This window comes from Dasypus novemcinctus, chromosome 14 (genome assembly GCF_030445035.2).
Source record: "Dasypus novemcinctus isolate mDasNov1 chromosome 14, mDasNov1.1.hap2, whole genome shotgun sequence".
NCBI lineage: Eukaryota > Metazoa > Chordata > Mammalia > Cingulata > Dasypodidae > Dasypus > Dasypus novemcinctus.
In genome coordinates, this window is record NC_080686.1 from 62,969,758 (window position 1) to 62,991,433 (window position 21,676).

Consider the following 21,676-nt stretch of genomic DNA (forward strand, 5'->3'; position numbering starts at 1 on the left):
CCTGTTTCTTTTTCCTTTTTTTCCTGTTTCTTTGTGTGGAGTGTAAGTTTTTGGTGGTGTCTTGGCATCTTGCTTACTAAAGTATTTATTCTGGTTGCAATTTTTCTTTATTTTAGGGCTTCCTGCCCTTTCTATCTTGTTGGTTGTGCAATAGGAGCCAAGGATGTGGTTGGTGTTATAAGCTGTGGAGGCTCATGCTGCCCTCATTGTCCCAGGGACTGATGAAAATTCTCCCAACTTTCTTCTTTGCCAAGGGTAGGGACAGAGCCACAGCTGTGTAGAATAATCCAAGTGTAGGCTAGACTGTAGTGGCCCAGAGATCTCTCTGATGAAGCTTCATGGCCCTTTCTCCCCTGCCTGGGGCAGGGATGGAGCTGCAGGTATGGGCAGCAATCTATGTAGTGCAGGTCCAAGATGACCACAGTTGCCCTGGTAGACTTCCAATTCTTCAGTCTGTGCCAGCCAAATGTACTTGCAGTTACCTGGATAGGCTGGTGCAGGACCCGCCACCTTCCTTCCTGCTAGATGTGGGGCTGTAGGCTAGGGCTGCAGGCTAATATGGGTGGGCTTCCCCTCATGCTGGGAGCAGAGTCAAAGTGGCAGCTTCCAGCCTCTTTCCAACTTAGGTTCCAACTTCAGCTGTTCTTAGGGTTATAATTTAGCCAGTTAAATTTACTAATTAGTAGCTGAAATCGGTGGCCAGCCATCTCTTCCTCCCTTGTTTTTGAAAATGGAGCTTCCATAGAATAGCTCCTGCGGTGGCTTGCGCTGCCCAAGTAGGATAATCACTAGCCTCTGTGGCATGGCCTGTAGTTTCCCAGAGAGGCTGGTGCAGGTCCCCCAGCTTCATCCCTGCCAGAGGTGGGGCTGGGGTCTAGGCTAGAGCTTCAATCTGACCTGGATGGAAAGAAGCCATCCCTACCATCACTGTGATTTTCAGTCCACCCCACCTCCCCTTGTGCTAGGTGTGGAGTTAAGTGGTGGCTACTGGCCTCTTTCTGGCTTGGATAGGTTCAAACTTTAGCTGTTCTTAGGATTATACTTTAGCCTGCCAAATTTACTAATCAGTAGCTGAAGTTGTTGCTGAACCATCTCTTCCCCCCCTGATTTTGGGAAGTGGAAGTTGCAGTTCCAGCCACTGAACAGTTCCTGAGGCGGCTTGTGCATGCAGTGGAGGATGGGCACTGGCTTCTGGGGCATGGAGCATGCTACTTACGAGTCTTCTCTGCAGATGGGCAGTTTCCTCCTTCCATTCCTTCAAGGATGTTGCAGGATGCTCTTGGTCTCCTGGAATCCCCAAACAGGTGCTTTAGATAGCTCTGGATGATCCTGTCATATGAACTTTTGAAGCTCTTACACTTTGTGAAAAGTAGACCAAGTTCTTACAATATTGTTCCAAATAAACTGTGCTTATAGAATCACTAATATGAGCTTATTACTAAACTTGTAAAATCTTACTTTGACCTTCTGAAGGAAAATACGTATTATATAAAGATATATATAAATATATATACATATTATATATATATATAAAGAGATATATATTTTTTAATATTTGTGGTTCCAAATAAGTTTGTCTCTGTTCAAGTGAACACACAAGGTCAAGAGGACATTTGATGGATAATTCATTCAGTGCAGCCTCCCCTGTTCAGGCAGGTTGATGTCAGACCTGTCCAGCTCTGATGTTATTATCTCTCTTCTTGTTGATCTCCATCAGTGGAGAATCTCTCCAGTAAATGTCTTGTCTAATAGGGGAGCAAACTTTTCTTATCCGTTTTTTTCTTTTTTGAGGAGTCATGTAGTTGAAGAATTAAAGTGGCATAGCATGGTGGTTAAGGGAACTCAGATGACCCCTTTCTTTACTTTTTTTACTTCTGTTTCCTCCATAGGATGAGGTTATGAGTGCCTGCCTCATAGGGCTGCTGTGAGTATCAACAATGGGCTGAAAGTCAGGATAATGTGGTGGTAAAGAGAGTAGGCACTGGACTAGACTGTCTGGGTTTGAATCCTGATCTATCAGTTACTAGACTGTGTCTGTGGGCACATTATCTAAAATTTCTGTTGCATCTACAGTGTTTTCTCATTTGTAAAATGGGAAGAGCAGTAATATCTCCTTCAGAGATTATAATGAGTTATGTGTGTAAAAGTGCTTAGTGCCTGTCCTGTGGGAAGTACTCAGTGTCAGACACAGTTATTATTACTCTTACATGGATTTTCCATGTCTGGTCTCTATCCAACAAATAATTTCTTTATATTAATCTTCAATGATTTTAGTAAAGTGACACTAAACTTTATTTTTAAAGAGGTTTAGATTGTAGAAAAGTTTAAGGGATTCTCATATACCCCATGCCCTTCATCTTCCACCTCTACCCCTATTAATAACATCTTATAATTATAGGGTAAGATACATGTAGTACATTTGTTACAGTTGATGAGTAAATTTTGAAGCAATGCTACTAATCAAAGTCTATAGGGAAGCGGACTTGGCCCAATGGATAGGGCGTCTGCCTACCACCTGGGAGGTCTGTGGTTCAAACCCCGGGCCTCCTTGACCCGTGTGGAGCTGGCCCATGCACAGTGCTAATGTGCACAAGGAGTGCCGTGCCACGCAGGGTGTCCCCCGCATAGGGGAGCCCCACGCGCAAGGAGTGCACCACGTAAGGAGAGCCACCCAGCGCAAAAGAAAGTGTAGCCTGCCCAGGAATGGTGCTGCACACGTGGAGAGCTGGCACAACAAGATGATGCAGCAAAAAGAAACACGGATTCCCGGTGCCGCTGATAAGGATAGAAGTGGTCACAGAAGAACACACAGCAAATGGGCACAGAGAGCAAACAATTTGGGAGGGGAGGGGAGAGAAAGAAATAAAATCTTTAAAACAACAACAGCAACAACAAAAAAAACAAGGTCTATAGTTTACATTGTGGTTTACATTTATTTCCAATGCCCTAAAAATGCCCCATGTTCTACCTGTTATTCCTTCTCCCTCCCCTCAGAACCTCTGGTAACCACTATCTTTATATCAGTGTTGTATGTTCTTCTATTAATATAGTACTAATGAGTTTACTTTGTCCATGGTTGCCTTCCCCCTTATGTTTTTCATTCTTCAATCTTGAGGATTTTGGGATGGTGATGCTCACTCTGTTTCTGATTGAAAGGGGCCTTAGATCTTATGGGGCAGATGGAAGGAACTGTTTTTCTTGAAGTTGTAGATATTCTGTTTTTTGGAATGGGGGTTGTCTATCATCATCATTTTGTTTATTTTCCTGGGCAAGTCTGATGAACTGGAGAGTAGGTGTTGGCTGCAACTCAGGGCTCAACTGGCATGTGCACGGACTGAAAATTTAAGTCTCTGAGACATATATTTAACTGGTATCGTGCTAATTATAGGCTCAAATAAAAGGGGTAGAAGAATCATGTGTAGGGAAATTATAAATAAGGCTAACTCTGTTACATTGGGAAATAGGTTGTCATATATTCCAAGGTAAGGCCCACCAACAGGGTGCTGATTTCAAATTTGTGTGCCTTGCTCATAGTGTCCAGATGTCTCTAGAGCCCTCAGAAACATCCCTATTTGAAGCTTTGCTTATTTACTGTGGCCGATAGTGAGATCTGCCTGAGACATGCATAAGTGTAAACCACTGGATTGACCTCTTGAGCCATTTTGAAATCTCTTAGCTATAAAAACTCTTTCGTATTTAATTTTTCTCTTTTTGGTCAAGGTCTTTTTCCAAATGCATCTCTGGTTGGTGTTTGGTATTAATCCCTCTGTGCCAGGGAGGCTCATCCCCAGGAGTCATGTCCCACACTGGGAGTGGGATAGGTTGGGGGAAGGTAGTGCATTTATTTGCTGAGTATTGCTTAGAGACCACATTTGAGTAACAAGGAGATTTTTAGGAGGTAATTCTTAGGCAATAGTTATTATTTGGCTAACTTTTAATTTTACAAGAATAAGATTCATAAGTACAAGCATTAATATTGAGGGCTTGGCATATTGGTCTGTTGTCTTTTATTAGGCACTGCCTATGTACTCAAGAGATTCTTGCCTCTCTATTTGAGAATGTAATAGAACTACCTAGGATGGGAGTTTAATGTTTTGTTGTTTATTGTGTGGGTCTCCACCCACTAAGATAATACCCTGTGACAAAGATGAACACATTCATATTCCACAGAAGCATGCCCCAAGTGCACCCTTCTCCACACTTCCCCCTACCACTGACACCCTGCACCAGTGACCCTCCCCTGCAGTATTTGCCAAAAGAATATTCCCACGATTGTATTATCAACCATAGATCTCCACCTCCCAAAGTTCACCTGTTCCTTCTTCCAGCTCTCCTCCCAGTTCCATGGATAGCCCAACCCTCCCCAACCCCCCCAATTCTGCTCACCCTCACACTCCAGCACTGTTGACCCCACTCACATCCCTGCTCCACCATCACCCCTATCCACTGCCAAACCATCCCCATCCACCTTATTGTAGATTTTTCCTGGGTTAAGCATCAGTCACCACTGTATTCCCTTTCTTTCTCCTGGTAACCTGTATTCCTGATCTTCTTGAGTCTGTTCAATATCCTTAGGTCATACCAGTGAGATCATGCAATATTTGTCTGTTAGTGACTAACTGAATTCACTCAACGTAAGGACTTCAAAGTTCATCCATGTTGTCACTTGTGTCGATAGTTCATTCCTTCTTACAGCTGAATAATATTACATAGTATGTACATACCACATTTTGTTTATCCATTCATCCATTGAAGGATACTTGGGTTATTTCCAACTTTTGGCAATAGTGAATAATGCTGCTATGAACACTGGTGTGCATATATCTATTCCTGTCCCTGCTTTCAGTACTTCTCACCTTGTAGTGGGATTGCTGGATCATATGGTATTTACTTTAAGATTACACAAACTAATTTGTGTCTGTTAATACAATAACACCTTATTTCAGGGTAGTATTACTCTGTTTTTTTACAGAAATTGTCCCCAAGAAGTGAAAAAAAAGTGTTTGATATTTGAGGTTAACTAAACTGGTATTTTAGGAGTCTGTGGGTTTATAAATTCTCATATCACCTCAAAGTTTGATTCAACATTTATCCTGTTAACTGGGTATTTAAGCATCTTTGTCCCTATTGCTTTTATGTGTATTTTGCATGTTAGTAGAATTGTATTTCTTTATTTTTGATAATGCAGGCTATACTTATTTTATTTACAACTTTTGCTGAGTTTTTCTATATTCCTATGTTTTCCTTAAGTCAGCTTTGTGCCAATAAGTGTTTCTTTTGTAGGAGCATATCAGTGCTTCCCACTGTGGTTGCATATAACAATCGAGCTCAAGCAGAAATCAAATTACAGAATTGGAATAGTGCTTTTCAGGATTGTGAAAAGGTCTTGGAGTTAGAGCCTGGAAACTTAAAGGGTAAAAATTATTCTTAAGATGCTTTTAAATTTATAGCAGAATCTGTTAAAAAACATTTTTAGATACTCTTTACATTTGCACTAAAACATTTCAAATAAATTTGAATTTCTACTTGTGGCTTACCACCTTCATAAAATTACTTTTAATTTTAAGTCCTATTTGGAACGTAAGTCCCTGATTATTTGCACTGAGTAGTTGATAATCCCAGAAGATTGAATAAATGTATATGTGTCTTTAAAGAAATATTTCAAGCTCACATTAAAATTCTTTTTATCTTCCCCAAATTTAAGGATATTTTAATATGAACATCTTCTGATATTTATTATTATAATAAAATAATAATCTTACACTGGATCTCTAGAACTTTCTCCCAGCTACTTTATGGGCATTTCCACCTAGATATTCATAAATATTTTAAATTAAATATGTCCAAAACTGACTACATCTTTCTGCCAAAACCTTTACTCTGCCCTGGATTTCTTGTCTCAGTGACTGCACATGGTCCAACCCTGAATTGGGCAAGTCAGACTCCACTTTCCCCCTTTTATGTTATCAAAAAGGAATTATTCCAAGAAGGAATTACACAAATTATAATAGACACGTTCTCTTTCTTTAAACATTTATTGATTTCAAATAAATATACTCTTTTTGTCACATGTCTGCATGGATGTGCGAGGGGGTGCCTGATGCATCAGCCATGACCATCATCATCACCTATTGCCCTCCTTTCCCCGGAACAATTCTCTTGTGCCTGTATTTTGTGCCAGCTGCTCTCCATCAAGAGTATGGGCAGGTGCCCAGCTTTAGGCAGGCACCTTGTGGGGAATTATGATCTCCTGATGAACCCACACCACCTCTGGCCTAGACCCTACACCAAGGGCTTTACATGTATTAACTCCACTAATTTTCACAATCTCACAGTGGTATATGTATTATTATTATTATGCCCATTTTACAAAGGAGGAATCTGAGGCACAGGAGATTAAGCAACCCACCCAAGGTCTCACAGCTAACAAATGGCAGGGCCAGGACTCAAAACTGATGACAGATTCCAGAGCCCATATTCAAGCAGTTTTCTTTGCTCTTGCCACTAGAATGGCCTCATATTTTGCTTCTTTCTTGTTTGAGTAATTTCTTAAACATCAGAATCTTCACTATTAAAAAACAAATTCGGCAGTGCCAAATCTAGCAATGAGCATGGTCAGTAAACATTAAGAAGTCTTTTGTTTGCTTAAGTGAATTAATAATTTCCTCTTCAAAATTTTATTTTTAACTCAAAAGATAATTGTCATAAGAGCAATGTGATATCTTTGATTAGATAGTAATCAATAGATAGAAAAAGGACATTAGTGGAAAAAACTAGTAATATCTATGTAAGGTCTATGTTTAGTTAATAGAATTGTCGTAGGAAATGTACCATTGCTTTGTAAGATGTTAATGTTGGAGGAAGATAGGTGAAGGTACATTGAAACTTTCTGTACTATCTTTGCAACTTTCCTGTAAAACTAAAATTATTCCAAAGTAAAAAAGTGAAAAAATATATAGTAGATATGTCATGAATATTTATTCATGGAAATTGCCCCCTGAAATCTGAGTAGCAGTTGTTGCACTGCATTTAATACAGTGTTTCAATTTTGATTTAAGACAAAATGATTTATATTTTATATTTTCATGGCTCATTCTAAGACTAAAATCAAATTGGTCAAATTTATAATTATGCTTAAAATAGTATATTAAAATATCATATAAATTTCTCACTTTTCAGGATTACCAAGGTTGATTCTTTTCAAAATAATGGTTTATTACACAATGTTCTCTTGGATGAGGGGATTGGAAAGGCATTTTTAGTATTAAATAATTTTCAAACTCTACATTGAAACCCATGAAAAAACTGATACAAATTACCAATGTGCTCAATTTCTGAACCTAGCTGACTTAATCATTAGGTTTCTTCCATAGTTACTTGTGAGAAATACCTTCTTTTTTATCATTTAAAGATTGCTATATCGATTTCACTAAGGAGCCCATATTCTGAGATGGAAGCTGGTCAGCAAGATACTAAATTTGGATAAAGGATTTTCTAAGTTTCATAAAGTGATAAAATAATACTGGGAATGATTATATGAAGGAAAATCTTACTGTTTAATGACAAACTTTCCAAAACGGCAGCACAATGTATATCTCTGTAGGGTTACTTGATTGTTGAGCTTTGTAGTCTTTCAACCCTTGAGGCAGGGTGTGGGGCAGGATACGGGGGTTCTGAGAATGCCAGATGAGGGTGGAAGGTTGAGGGTGGAAAGGTGAGGTGTTGGAGGGGTGATGTTTTGGAGGGGTGTGGTTGCCTCATTTCCCTCAGTATCATTTTCTGTATGTGCAACAACATGAAAATGGTATAGTTAAGCCTTTGCATAATTGCTTCCTTAATTGTATTGTGCTACTTATATCCTTCCACTTGCAAAGTAAGTTGTAACTAAAACTTATTTTGTTTGTTGAAAAATATAACTTTACTTCTGTAAATTTTCAGCTCTTCTTCGTCGTGCCACCACATATAAACATCAAAACAAATACCAGGAAGCTATAGATGATTTGAATAAAGTGCTGGATGTTGAACCTGATAATGATTTGGCCAAGGTAAGTATAGAAAATGATTTCTGACCTAATTCTATAATTTGCCATTTCTGTATTTATCTTTTTTTTGTCTTTATTTATTTTTTAATGTTACTTTAAAAAAATATGAGGTCCCCATATCTGCCCTACCTCCCCTTACCCCACTCCTCCCACAAAAACAAACTCCTCCAACATCATGGGACACTCACTGCACTTGGTGACTACTTCTCTGAGCACTTGCTATACCACATGGTCAATGGTCCACATTTAAGTTTACACTCTCTCCCAGTCCACCCAATGGGCCATGGAGGACACACAATGCCCAGTAACTGTCCCCTCAGTACCACCCAGGACAACTCCAAGTCCTGAAAATGCCCTCACATCACATCTCTCTTCCCACTCCCCACCCCCAGCAGCCATCATGGCCACTTTCTCCACCTCAATGCCCCATTTACTTCCATCACTAATCACAATTCCAGAATAGAGCATCAGCAAGTCCACTCCAATCCATACTCCACTCCTCCATTCTGTGGACCCTGGGATGGTTATGTCCACTCCACCTCTGTATCAAGAGGGTGCTTAGATTCCACTTGGATGATGGATGCAGTTCTCCTGTTTGCAGTTGTAGGCACTCTTGGCTCCCTGGTGTGGTGGTTGACCTTCTTCACCTCCCTGTTAGCTGGCTGGGATAAGTCCAATAAACCAGAGGATAGGAGTTGCAAGTCTGTTGAGGTTCAGGGCCTGGCTTTCACATGGACAGTCCAGAGATTCAGGTTCCCTGAGTATACACTAAACCCCAGCGCCAACCACAAGTCTGGTAAAAGTGACAGGAGAGGCTTGTGAACAAAGATCACATCTGAGTCCAACTCCATCACACTCAGGAGCACAGACTCCAAAATAGGGCCAACTGACATGGCACTGAAGTCCATCTGCCATGACCATAGAACCTGTGGGTCTCTGTAGCCCTCACAAGAATCAATACCTGGGGTTGTACCTACTTTATCTGTCTCTCGGACTCTGTTGAGGTGTGCATAAGGGCATCCCCTCTGATGACCTCCCAGCTCTATATTGGAGACTCATAGCCATATAAACTCATTTGTCCTTTCCATTTCCCCCTTTTATTCAAGGTCAAAAAGCATTTTTAACTCCTGATATTACATGTAGGCTGAGATATTCTGCTGGTCTGAGTTGACCCTTTTATTCAAGGTTTTTCTCCAGCCACATCATCAGCTGGTACTTGGTAGTAATCCCTCGGTGCTAGGGAGGCTCATCCCTGGGAGTCATGTCCATGCTGGGGGGAAGGCAATGCATTTACATGCTGAGTTTGGCTTTGAGACTGGCCACATTTGAGCAACATGGAGGCTCCCAGGAGGTAACTCTTAGGCACCCTGCAGCTCTAGGCCTAGTTCTTATTTCAGGCACACAGACTCACAAGCATAGTCATTAGCATCAGGGGCTCATTGTTGGACCATCCTTCCTTATTGGTCTTAGCCATTGCACTCGTGGGGTTGTTGCTGTTCCATTAGGGAATGGAACTCAGCCAGGAACTCAGCACTGCCCCAGCCGTCATTCCAAACTGTAACCAATATGAAAATATCCGAATATTTTTATGCACCCTGCACATATGGCCTGGAGAACTCCCTTCCAATTATGCTCCTCCCACCAATAACCCCCCACATCAGTATTCCTACCCCGCCACCATCGAACCCCTCTGTGGCCCAAAACCTCCCTGAAAATGAAGCCCAATATATTGCCAGGTTCCATTAATAATAAAATGGAATATAGTAATGGGTTTAAAGGTTAGATATAGAATACATACTAATTTAGAAAAATTAAAGTAAAAATAAATTGGGGTATTAAAAAATGAAAAAGCTTTGTTTTTGATGTTTTGCCTTCCCTCACTACAATAAGTGTTGCCCTGTATGCACATTGGCAAGGCAGCTTCTTCCATCTTTTCCTCAGTGTCTACATACTTTCTTTTCCTTTTCTTTTCTAATTATTAAGCTTGTCTTCACAAAAGTTTTAGACCACAGTAATTAATATATACGATATACGGTACTCCCACATATTCAACATCAGACACTTTGTCTGTTCCCCAGCAATAATCTTTTTACATGTTCATACTATATACTGCAACTGATGTACAGATATTGAAACAATAGCTTTCAAACAAGGTTGCACTTGGGTTTACATTATGGTTTATATTTTAGACTATACAATTTTCTAAATTTTTAGTTATTTTATGTTTTACATTATGATTTACATTTTAGCCTATAGACCCCTATACATTTTTGGTGTAATTTAACATGTCCTATATCCAACCTTGCATAATCTTGTGGAATACTTCCATTGTCCCACAGTTACACTGATTCCACCTATTCAATACCTCTTTCCCCCTCCCCTCAGGGCCCACAGTGACAATCACTCTTCATTGCTTGAAGAGCCATGTTCAGAGATACTTGCAAGGATGTTGAGGGTTTGACATGCTCAACTGCCCTAATGCATTGGGTATTTATCTTAAAATGATGCTGTTGTCACTGGTAACAGTCTTGCAGAATAAATTATGTTGAGGATTAGGTCACAGCTTTAAAAAGTAAATATATCCCAGGCACCCCAAAATGTTAACATTTATTTGAAGTGAAAGAAAGAAGCCTCTTAAAAATTGTCCAAAACTATAAGCCTACCACTGAAGGACAAATATTTCATTTTTCCCTTAAGGAGTGGTATAGGCAGTTCTTCTCTGTGAGCTAATCTCAATTTATTATGCAGCGTGATATGGAAGTTTCCTAGCTTCTTCAAAAGGTAATTGTCCTAAATGTAATGTGTATCTTGGATTAGATCCTGGAACAGAAAAAGGTCATTAGTGGAAAAGCTGGTGAACTCCTAACCAAGTCTGTAGTTTAGTTAATAGTATTATTTTGACAAATGTACCATGGTTATGTAAGGTGTTAGCATTAGGGGAAACTGGGTGAAGGTATATGGGAACTCTCTATATTATCTAGCCAAAGAATCATGCTTTGTGGCCATAAAAGAGTAGGTTTTTTTCTGTAACTTGCACTATAAACATAGCATCAATGATAGCATGCACTACCTGACTGAATAGACTGACTCAGCTATGCATTGAGGGGAATCTGTATTAAGGCCTAAAAAGGAGAGAGAAGGATCAAAAGCTGTCAAGGGTCTGAGATTTTGCTCTATTTACATATTAACAAACTAGCCTGGCAGAAGACACAAGACTCCTAGGTCAGTGACAAGGGACACTAATTCATGCCATAGCAAGTGGCTAAGCTTCATGATTACATCAGTTTGCCTTGCCCGCAAGTTCCACAGGGGCGATGCAGAGTGGCCCAGGTGGCTGCCACATACTCATGGGTTTGTGTCACAGATGAGGCCTCCCAAGCTTAGGAACTCCTCATCTTTTATAATGGGCTATAAACAAACCTGCCCAACCTCTGCTCCAAAGGGTGACATTATCTTTATTAAGCGGAAAGCAAACAAACCCGCCCTCTCCTCTGAAGAGGGAGTCTTTCTATTTTTCAAGGCTTCTCACAGTACAGACATCCTTGAAAAGATTGTCCAGGATGAAGGACATCAGTGCCTCTGCTGGCAATATATTTAGAAATGTGTAAGACCTGTGGAAAATTGTCTTAGAACAATAAGTTTCCACAGACACCTATTGGTCTGTTGGTTATGCTTTAAGTTTTTTTTATAGTGGACATGAATGATTATAATCTGACAGAGTAATAAAATTGTTTTCATTTTGAAAAGAAAAAAATAGGTTAACCTAAAAGCCTTATCTTGATGATCTTTAGTCATATTTTAGATTTTAATATCTTCATATTCTTGCCTGAAAGTATGGTTACATTTTTTATTAAGGGAAAACATTTAATATGATGATCATGTTGCAGAAAATCTTGTCAGAGGTTGAAAGAGAGCTGAAAAATGCATCTAAGACTCAAACCAAAGGGAAAAGGATGGTTATTCAGGAAGTAGAAGACTCTGAAGATGAAGATGGCAAGAACAGTGGAAGAAAACATGAAGATGGCAGTGGAAATAAGAGTAAAACATCTTTTCTATTCTGGTTTTGCAAAAAAACTTCTTTATTTGATGAGCTGGCTCAACTACAGAAATTCTTATTCTACCAAACTTTTTCTAGCTTTACCTTGTAAATCCCCAACCAAATTTGGCTTACCTTTTTCTCCATAATGTAAAGCAATGAAAGTTATGTCAGCTTTGAGGAGACAGATCTGCCTACTCACTTGACTGGGGTGGGAGGTAGGGGGAGCTTTCTCCCCCTCTTGAAAGCCCCTGAGCAACCAGGGAGAAAATAGCAAGTTTGAAAAACATTTGCAAGTAAAATCAACTTTTAAGTGATTGATAGGATATTTTAATTTTGAGAGAGAAATATAAAAGGATCAATTCACTCAACTTTAAAAATAAAGAACAAGAATTATAAGGTTTTGTTTTTAAAATAACAAGTATATAATGTAAAATATATAATTACAATTATAATATGCTTGGTTAAAATAAGATAAAGACAAAGTGAGAGAAACAAGGGAAGAAGAGAGAAAAAGGAGGCAGAGCAAGAACAAGTGTGCACTATTGTGAGAGAGAGCTGGGAAGGGAAGAGAGCAATAAAGGGCCAAAAAAGGGAGAGTGTAAAGAGTTTTTCAAGGACTGAGGCTCACCTTTCAGTCAGATTTTAAATTGTGGTTTATATTCGCTTAAGATAGTTAACCAAATATCTTACAGTTAAAGGCAATAATTTTCAATCTTATCCAGAACAAGATGAAATATAAACTATATTAATTGCTAATTTATTATTATTTTTAAAATTTACACACAGTAAAAGTGACTCTTTTTTTGATATACAGTTCTAATACATGTGTAATTTCATTTAACCACAACCACAATGAGGATACAAAACAATTATGTCACTCCAAAAACTCCCTCTTGCTGCCCCTTTTAGCCAAACTCCTTCCTTAAACCAATCTGTGGCAATCATTGATCTGTTCTCTGTTTCTCTAATTTTACTTTTTCTAAAAAGTCATATAAATGGAATCAGAGTATGTAACATTTCATGACTAGCTTCCTTCCCTTAGTATAATAATGTCTTTGTGATTCATTCATATAATTGCATCAGTAGTTTATTCCTTTATATTGTTTAGTAGTATTCTAGTGTATGGATGTATCACAGTTTATTTATCCATTCACTTGTTCAAAGACATTGGAGGTTATTCCCAGTATTGGGCAATTATTAATAGAGCTGCTATAAACATTCGAGTGCAGCGTTTTCATTACCCTATATATAGGGTATATATTCAAGAGTTGAATTAGTAGATCATATGGCAAGTATACATTTAATTTTATAAGAAATTTCCAAACTGCTTACCAGAGTGGCGGTACTATTTTGCATTCCTACCAGCAGTGTATGAGGGTTCTAGTTGCTTTGTATCCTTTCAGTATTTGGTATTGTCAGGTTTTTTTTTTTAGTGCTTGCTAATAGATGTGTATTTATTTCTTATTGTGGTTTTAATTTGTATTTTCCTAATGACTAATGATGTTAATATCGTTCCATGTGCTTATTTACTGTCATATTTGGTGAAGTGTCTATTCAAATCTTCCACCTATTTTCTTTTAGTTGGTTCCCCCCCGCCCCCTAAATGCCTTCCTTATCTGTCTGCTCATTGTCTGCTCCTGTGTCTGCTTCTTGTGTTTGCTTGCCTTCTTTAGGAGGCATCGGGAACTGATCCCAGGACCTCCCATGTAGGAGGCCCAACCACTCTAGCCACATCCAATCCCTGCTTGTGTCTGCTCATTCATGCGCTCATTGCATCAGCTCATTGCATCTGTTCATCTTATGTAGGAGGCACCAGGAACTGAACCCAGGACCTCCTATACGGGAGGTGGGCATCCAGCTGCTTGAGCCACATCTACTGTTGAGTTTTGAGATTCTTTATATATTCTCAGTACAAGTCCTTTGTTAGATATGGGATTTGCAAATATTTTTTCCCAGTCTGTGACTAGTTTTATCATTCTTTTAACAGTGTCTTTCATAGAGCAAAGGATTTTTAAAATTTTGATGAAATCCAGTAGTCAATTTTATCTTTTCTGGACCATATTTTTAGTGTTATATCTAAGCGTGCTTTGCCTAACCCAAAGTAAAAGATTTTCTCCTATGTTTTCTTTTAAAAAGTTATTGTTTTATGTTTTGCATTTAGGTATATGATGTATTTTGAGTTAAAGTGTGGGGATTAGATCAAAGTTAATTTTTGTAAGTTGATGTTCAGTTTTTCCAAAACCGTTTGTTGAAAACTGTTCTTTCTCCTCTGAATTGACTTATAGATCAGTGGAACAGCAATGAGTCCAGAATTTAATTCTATTTGTCCCCAGTATGGCCAAATGATTTTATACAAAGGTACAAAGGCAATTTTGTGTTATTTCCATTCTCTGAAAAAATTATAATGCACAGGATACATTCTTTCTTGGTGAATGTTCCATATGCACTTGAAAAGAATGTGTATTCTGCTGTTTGGGGGTAGAGTGTTTTATTAATATCAATCAGTTCCAGGTGGTTGATAGTGTTGTTCAGTTCTTTTATGTGCTTGCTGATTTTCTGTGTACTCTATTACCTACTGAGAGAGGAATTTTGTAGTCTATGATTGTAGATTTGTCCATTTCTTCTTTTAGTTCTAATGATTTTTACTTCATGAGAATATGTTGATAGGCTCATATATATTTAGGACTGTTATGTTTCGTTGATCAGTTGATCCTTTATGTAATGTCCCTTTTTATCTCTGGTAATTTTACTAGCTCTAAAGTCTTCTTTATCTGATAACATAGCCAATTGATATTTCTTTTTCGTTAGAGAAGTTGTCGGTTTACAGAAAATTCATGTATAAAATACATAAAATACAGAGTATCCTTATACCACCCAAAAACTTCATATTTCTTTTGAAACATTTTCTTAGCATAACTTTTTTCATCCTGCCTATATCATTAGAGTTAAATGAGTTTCTTCTATACAGCATGTAGTTGGATCTTGCTTTTTTATTCAGTCTTAATATTCTATATCATAATTGGTATGTTTGCATCATTTATATTTATTGATATGTTTGTATATAGTTATACCATTTTACTATTTGTTTTTCTGTTTGTTCACTCTATTTTTCATTCCACTATTTCCTCTTTTGTATTACTTGATTTTTTAAAATGTTAATTTGCTGATTGAATTTTTACTATATTTCTTTGTGCATTTTTTAGTGGTACCCATTTAGAATTAATATTTTACCACTTAAAGTGGAATGTAGTAGTCTCTTCACCCTCCCCTTGTATGTTGTAGTTGTCACATGTTAAATTTACATGCATTGAAAACCCATCAGATACTATTACAATTTTTACCTTTAACATCTTGTGTATTTTAAAGAATTTATAAGAAAAATAGCACATTTCATTTATTTAGATATTGTCCTGGTTTGTCCCTTTATAAAAGCCAACCCATTTCTGATATTTTGCATTGGCAGCCTTTGGCAAACTAAGACTGAAATTGATACTAGGAGAGTGAGGTTCATGCTGCTTGCAATTACCAAAAATTTTGGAATGGGTTTATAAGTGGGTAATGAGTGTTTTTTGGAGAAATTGTGATATGTTTGATAGAAAAGGCCTTGATTGCGTTGAAGAGACTGTTGGTAGGAATATGGATCCTAAAGTTACTTTTCCTGAGGCCTTAGATAAAAATGATGACTGTGACTAGAAGGAAAGTGATCCTTGATTTAAAGTGGCAGAGAAGTTGGCAAACTTGACTCCTGTTGTTAGATGGAAAACAAAATTTGAAAATGATGAGCTTGGACATTTAGTTGAGATTTCCAAACTAAATGTGGAAAATGCACACTGTAGGTTTTTCCTTGCAGCTTATAGTAAAATGAGAGAAGAAAGAGATAAGCTGAGAACTGAACTCCTGAGCACAAATGAACCAGAGATCGATGGTTTGGGAAATCCTGAGCTTCCATAAACAATTCCTCACAGGATAGTGCACTATGTGAGAATTTAACTGAACTTGGAAACAGGCAACCATTTCCTTGCAAGTCAGAATTGGAAATGCAGTTATCCAGGAAGAATTTGTTGAAATTCTTTCTGTCTAATGGCTTAGACCACTGTGAATTGCACAGAACTGACAAACTTTTTGCAAGATCTGTATCAAAACCACTGTCAGCCTAGACTAAAAGGTACATATGAAGGGGAAGACACTTCAAGAGAAAAATTGTGGATGTTGAGGTCTGGACTTAAGACATCTTCTCAAGCCAAGAGAGGGATCTCACCCAGGTGTGTGGAAAGGGTGAGTTTACCCCAGCATTTGAAGAAGGTGGACCTACTGCCCATTTTTCAGGGAGAGTTCAGCCACCCCATGCTACATGGAGGATGGAGCACATTCTCTGGAGATTGCCACCCCACTGTTCTGAGGGAGTTGGGAGCCTGTATGACAGAGATTAGGCAGAATGTTGCCGCCACCCTACTGGGCTAAGGGGGTTGAGACTGTGCACCATGGACTGGGGAGATTGTGGCTGCCACCCCCTTGCAGGAACTTGGCAGAGACTGGCTGCCATCTTGCCCCTCCACATAGCAGAAAGCTAGGACCACCAGTTGCTGACTTTGGTGAGAGGGCATCTCTGATGATGCCTTGATTTGGACATTTCACAGCATCAGAACTGTAAGATTTTCCCCTAATAAATCCCTTTATAAAAACCAACTCATTTCTGGTATTTTGCATTGGCAGCCTTTGGCAAACTAAGATATTTATTATTTCTACTGTTCTTCCTTCATTCCTGATGGCCCAGCTTTCCTTCTGGTATCATTTTCCTTCCATCTGAAGAACTTCCTTTAGCATTTCTTATAAAGAAGTTCTCCTGGAGACGAATATTCTTAGTTTTCCTTCACTGAGAATGTCTTTATTTCATCTTCATTTCTGAAGGATATATTTGCTTTATATAGAATTCTGAGTTGACAGTTCTTTTCTTTCAGCACTTTAAAAATGTTGTTCTGCTGCCATTCGAATTGTTCCTCAATATATGATATATCATTGTGCTCTGACTGCTTCCAAGATTTTTCTTTGTCTTTATTTTTCAGCGGCTTGATCATGTTTTGTCTGGAAGTAGATTTCTTTGAGTTTATCCTCTGAGGAATATGCTGAATTCTTGAATTGGTGTGGTACCTTTGTTACAATTGATGAAAGAATATTAAAATACTACTGTTAACTATAGTTCATAGTTTGCATTAGGTATATTTTCCCCATATACCACCCTATTATTAATGCCTTGTAATAGCAATGTACATTTGTTCTAGTTCATGGAAGAACGTTCTTATATTTGTACTATTAACCACATTCACCATTCACAACAGGGTTCACTATGTTATTCAACCCCATGTTTCAACTTTTAGCTTTCCTTCCAGTGACATATACAACCCTACATGTCTCATTTCAACCTCAATCACATGCACAATTCAGTCTGTTAATTACACTTATGCTAATGTGCTTACCATCACCTCTATCCATTTCCAAACATTTATAATTAACCTTATTATAAATTTGGCACAAATTAAGCATCCACTCTCCCTTCTCTACCCTCTTTCTATCTCCTGGTAACCTATATTCTAGATTTTAATTACATGAGTTTATTCATTATAATTAGTTAATATTAGTGAGATCATACAATATTTGTCCTTTTGTGTCTGCCTTATTTCACTCAATATGATGTCCTCAAGGTTCATTGATGCTGTGGCATGCATCAGACCATCTTTCCTTCTTATAGCTGAATAATATTCTATTGTATGTATATACCACAGTTTGCTTATCCATTCATTGATTGATAGACATTTGAATTGTTTCCATCTTTTGGCAATTGTGAATAATACTGCTATGAACATTGGTGTGCAAATGTCTGTTTGTGTTCCTGCTTTCAGTTTTCCTGAGTATATATGTAGTAGCAGGATTGCTGGATCAAAAGGCAGTTCTATACATAGCCTCCTGAGGAACTTCCAAACTGTCTTCCACAGCAGCTGCACCATTCTACCTTCCCATCAGCAGTGAATTAGTGTTCCTATTTTTCCACATCTTCTCCAACTCTTGTAGTTTTCTATTTTTTTTTTTAATAGTGGCCATTCTAGTAGGTGTGAAATGATATCTCATTGTGGTTTTGATTTGCATTTCCCTAATAGGTAGTGATATTGAGCACCTTTTCATGTGCTTTTTATCTGTTTGTATTTCCTGTTTGGAAAGTGTCTGTGCAAGTGTTTTGCCCATTTTTTAGTTGGGTTGTTTGTCTTTTTATGTTGAGTTGTAGAGTTTCTTTATATATTCTGGATATTAAACTCTTATCAGATATATGGTTTCCAAATATTTTCTCCCATTGAATAGGCTTCCTTTCACTTTATTGACAAAGCCCTTTGAAGCACAAAAATATTTCTTTTGAAGGGGTCCCATTTATATATTTTTCCTTTCATTGCTTGTGCTTTGAGTGTAAAGTCTAAGAAACCACTGTCTACTACAAAATCTTGAAGATACTTACCTATATTTTCTTCTAGGAGTTTTATGGTCCTGGCTCTTATATTTAGGACTGATCAATGGAGTTAATTTTTTTGAGTTAATTTTTGTATAAGGTGTGAGATAGGGGTTCTCTTTCATTTTTTTATATATGGATATCTAGTTCTCCCAGCCCTATTTATAGAAGCTACCATTTTGTCCCAGTTGAGTGAACTTGGCAGCCTTGTCAAAAATCAATTGACCATAGATGTGAGGGTCTATTTCCAAACTCCCAGTTTGATTCCATTGATCAATATATCTATCTTTATGCCAGTGTCATGCTTTATTGACCACTGTAGATTTGTAATATGATTTAAAGTCAGAAAGTGTGAGTCCTACTATGTTCTTCTTTCTCAAGATGTTTTTGGCTCTTCAGGGTCCCTTACCTCTCCAAATAAATTTGATAATTGGCTTTTTTGTTGTTGGAATTTTGTTGAATCTATAAATCCATTTGGGTAGAATTAACATCTTAATGATATTTGATCTTCCAGTCCATGAACATGGAATGTCCTTCCATTTATTTAGGTCTTCTTTGATTTCTTTTAGCAATATTTTGTAGTTTTCTGTGCATAAGTCCTTTACATCCTTTTATGGACCCTAGGAAAATCATGCCCTTTGGATAATCCATTCAATAGGTATGGACCTACTGTAGGTATTACCTTTTGATTGGGTTACTTCATTTGGGTATTGGCCCAGGGTGGGTCTTAGTCCTCTTACTGCATTCCTTTATAAATGGATGGGTACAATGAGAGAGGCAGAGAGAAAAAGCCACAGGAGCAGAGGGAAAGCTAGAAGAATCCAGAAGCTGAGAAAAAGGGAGAGACCAGCAGATGCTGCCATGTGAGAGAATAGTCCAGGATCACTGGCAGACAGTCTTCAGGGAGGAAGCATCAACTGACAATGCCTTGATTTGGACATTTTTCTCAGTCTTGAAACTATAAGCTTGCAGCCTACTAAATCCCTATTATAAAGGCCAACCCACTTCTAATATATTGCATTTTGACAGCCTGTCAAACAAAAACACATCCTTGGTTACATTTATTCCTAGATATTTGATTCTTTTAGTTGCTCTTATAAATGGATTTTTTCTTGGTTTCCACCTCAGATTGCTCACTACTAGCGTATAGAAACACTACTGATTTTTGCATGTTGATCTTGTATCCTGCCACTTTGCTGAACTTAATAAGTCTAGTAGCTTTATTGTATTTTTTGTGACTTTCTAAATATAGGATCATGTTATCCACAAATGCAGAAATTTTTACTTCCTTCTTTCTGATTTGGATGCCTTTAATTTCTTTTTCTTGCCTAACTGCTCTAGCTAGAACTTCTAGCAAAATGTTAAATAACAGATGTGAGAGTCAGTATCCTTGAATCATTGAGTATGATGTTGGCTGAGAGTTATTCATATATGCCTTTCTATTCCTATCGTTTGAAGTGTTTTTATCAAGAAAATATGCTGGATTTGATTAAGTGCCTTTTCTGTGTTATTCAAGATGATCATTTGGTTTTTCCCCTTCGATTTGTTAATGTGGTGAATTATGTTAATTGATTTTCTTGTGTTGAATCACAATTGAATACTTGGGATAAAACCCACTTGATCATGGTGTATAATTCTTTTTTTTTTTTTAAGATACATTTATTTATTTATTCCCCCCTCCCCTAGTTGTTTTTGTGCTTGCTGTCTGCTTTGTGTCTTCTGCTTGTCTTCTCTTTAGGCGGCACCAGGAACTGATCCTGGGACCTTCCAGAGTGGAAAGAGGCACTCAATCTCTTGTGCCACCTCAGCTCCCTGGTCTGATGCATCTCTTATTATCTCTCCTCTATGTCTCTTTTTGTTACGTCATCTTGCTGTGCCAGCTCTCTGCACAGGCCAGTACACCTGTGCAGGCCAGCTCTTTGCACGGGCCAGCTCTCCACTCAGGCCAGCTTGCAGTGTGGGCTAGCTTGCTTTCACCAGGAGGCCCCATGAATTGAACCCTGGGCCTCCTATATGGTAGATGGGAGCTCAATTGCTTGAGCCACATCCACTTCCCTATAATTCTTTTAATGTGCTGTTAAATCTAGTTTGCAAGTATTTTGTCAAGAAATTTTTTTTTTGCATTTATATTTATATTTATGGCTTGTAATTCTCTTATAGTATCTTTATCTGGTTTTGGTACCATGGTGGTATTGACTTCATAGAAGAGTTAGGTAGTGATCTATCCGTTTCAAGTTTTTGGAAGTGTTTGACCAGCATTGGTATTGTCTTCATGGAATGATTGGTAGAATTGCCCTGTAAAGCCACCTGGTCCTGAATTTTCTTTGTTCGGAAGTTTTTGATGACTAATTCAATCTCTTTATTTATTTATTTAAAAAGATTTCTTTTATTTATTTATTTTCCTCCCTTCCCCTTCTCCCGCCCTACTGTTTTTGCTGTCTATGTTGTCTTCTCTTGTCATTTTTTCTCCTCTAGGATTCACATGATTTGATCCTGGGGACCCCTTATGTGGAGAGAGGTTCTCTATCAATTGCACCACCTCAGTTCCTGGTTTCTCCTGTGCTTCACCTTGCCTCTCCCCTTGTCTCCCTTTTGTTGCATTATCATCTTGCTGTGTGACTCACTTGCACAGGCACTGGCTCACTGTGTGGGCACTTGCGCTCACCACGCGGGCTCTCGCGCTCATGGGCTCACCACGTGGCACTTGCGCAGGCATGCTTTCTCTTCTTCTTTTTCACCAGGAGGCCCCAGGGATCGATCCCAGGTCCTCCCATATGGTAGGCAGAAGCTCTATCACTTGAGCCACATCTGCTTCCCAAATCTCTTTATTTTTTATTGGTTTACTGAAGTCTTCTATTTCTTCTAGAGTTAGTGTAGGTTGTTGTGTTTCTAGGAATTTGTCCATTTCACCTAAGTTGTCTGTAATTTGTTGGCATACAGTTGTTCATAGTATCCTCATATGATATTGTTTTATTTCTGTGGTGTCAGTAGTAATGTCTCCCCTCTCAATTCTGATTTTATTTTTTTTGCATATTATCTTTCTTTGTCTAGCTAAGTGTTTGCCAATTTAATTGGTCTTCTCAAAGAAACAACTTTTGGTTT

The 21,676-nt window shown here is 38.2% G+C and overlaps 1 protein-coding gene across 2 annotated transcripts in view; it reads left to right on the plus strand.

Moving 5' to 3' along the window:
- Window positions 1-21,676, plus strand: part of SPAG1 (sperm associated antigen 1) — a 159,897-nt gene that overhangs the window by 32,763 nt on the left and 105,458 nt on the right. For both annotated transcript variants that reach the window (XM_058275781.1, XM_058275780.2), the window contains exons 8-10: window positions 5,284-5,414; window positions 7,939-8,045; window positions 11,930-12,080. In XM_058275781.1, coding sequence (XP_058131764.1) covers window positions 5,284-5,414; window positions 7,939-8,045; window positions 11,930-12,080 — 389 coding nt within the window. The remainder of the gene's footprint in view (window positions 1-5,283; window positions 5,415-7,938; window positions 8,046-11,929; window positions 12,081-21,676) is intronic.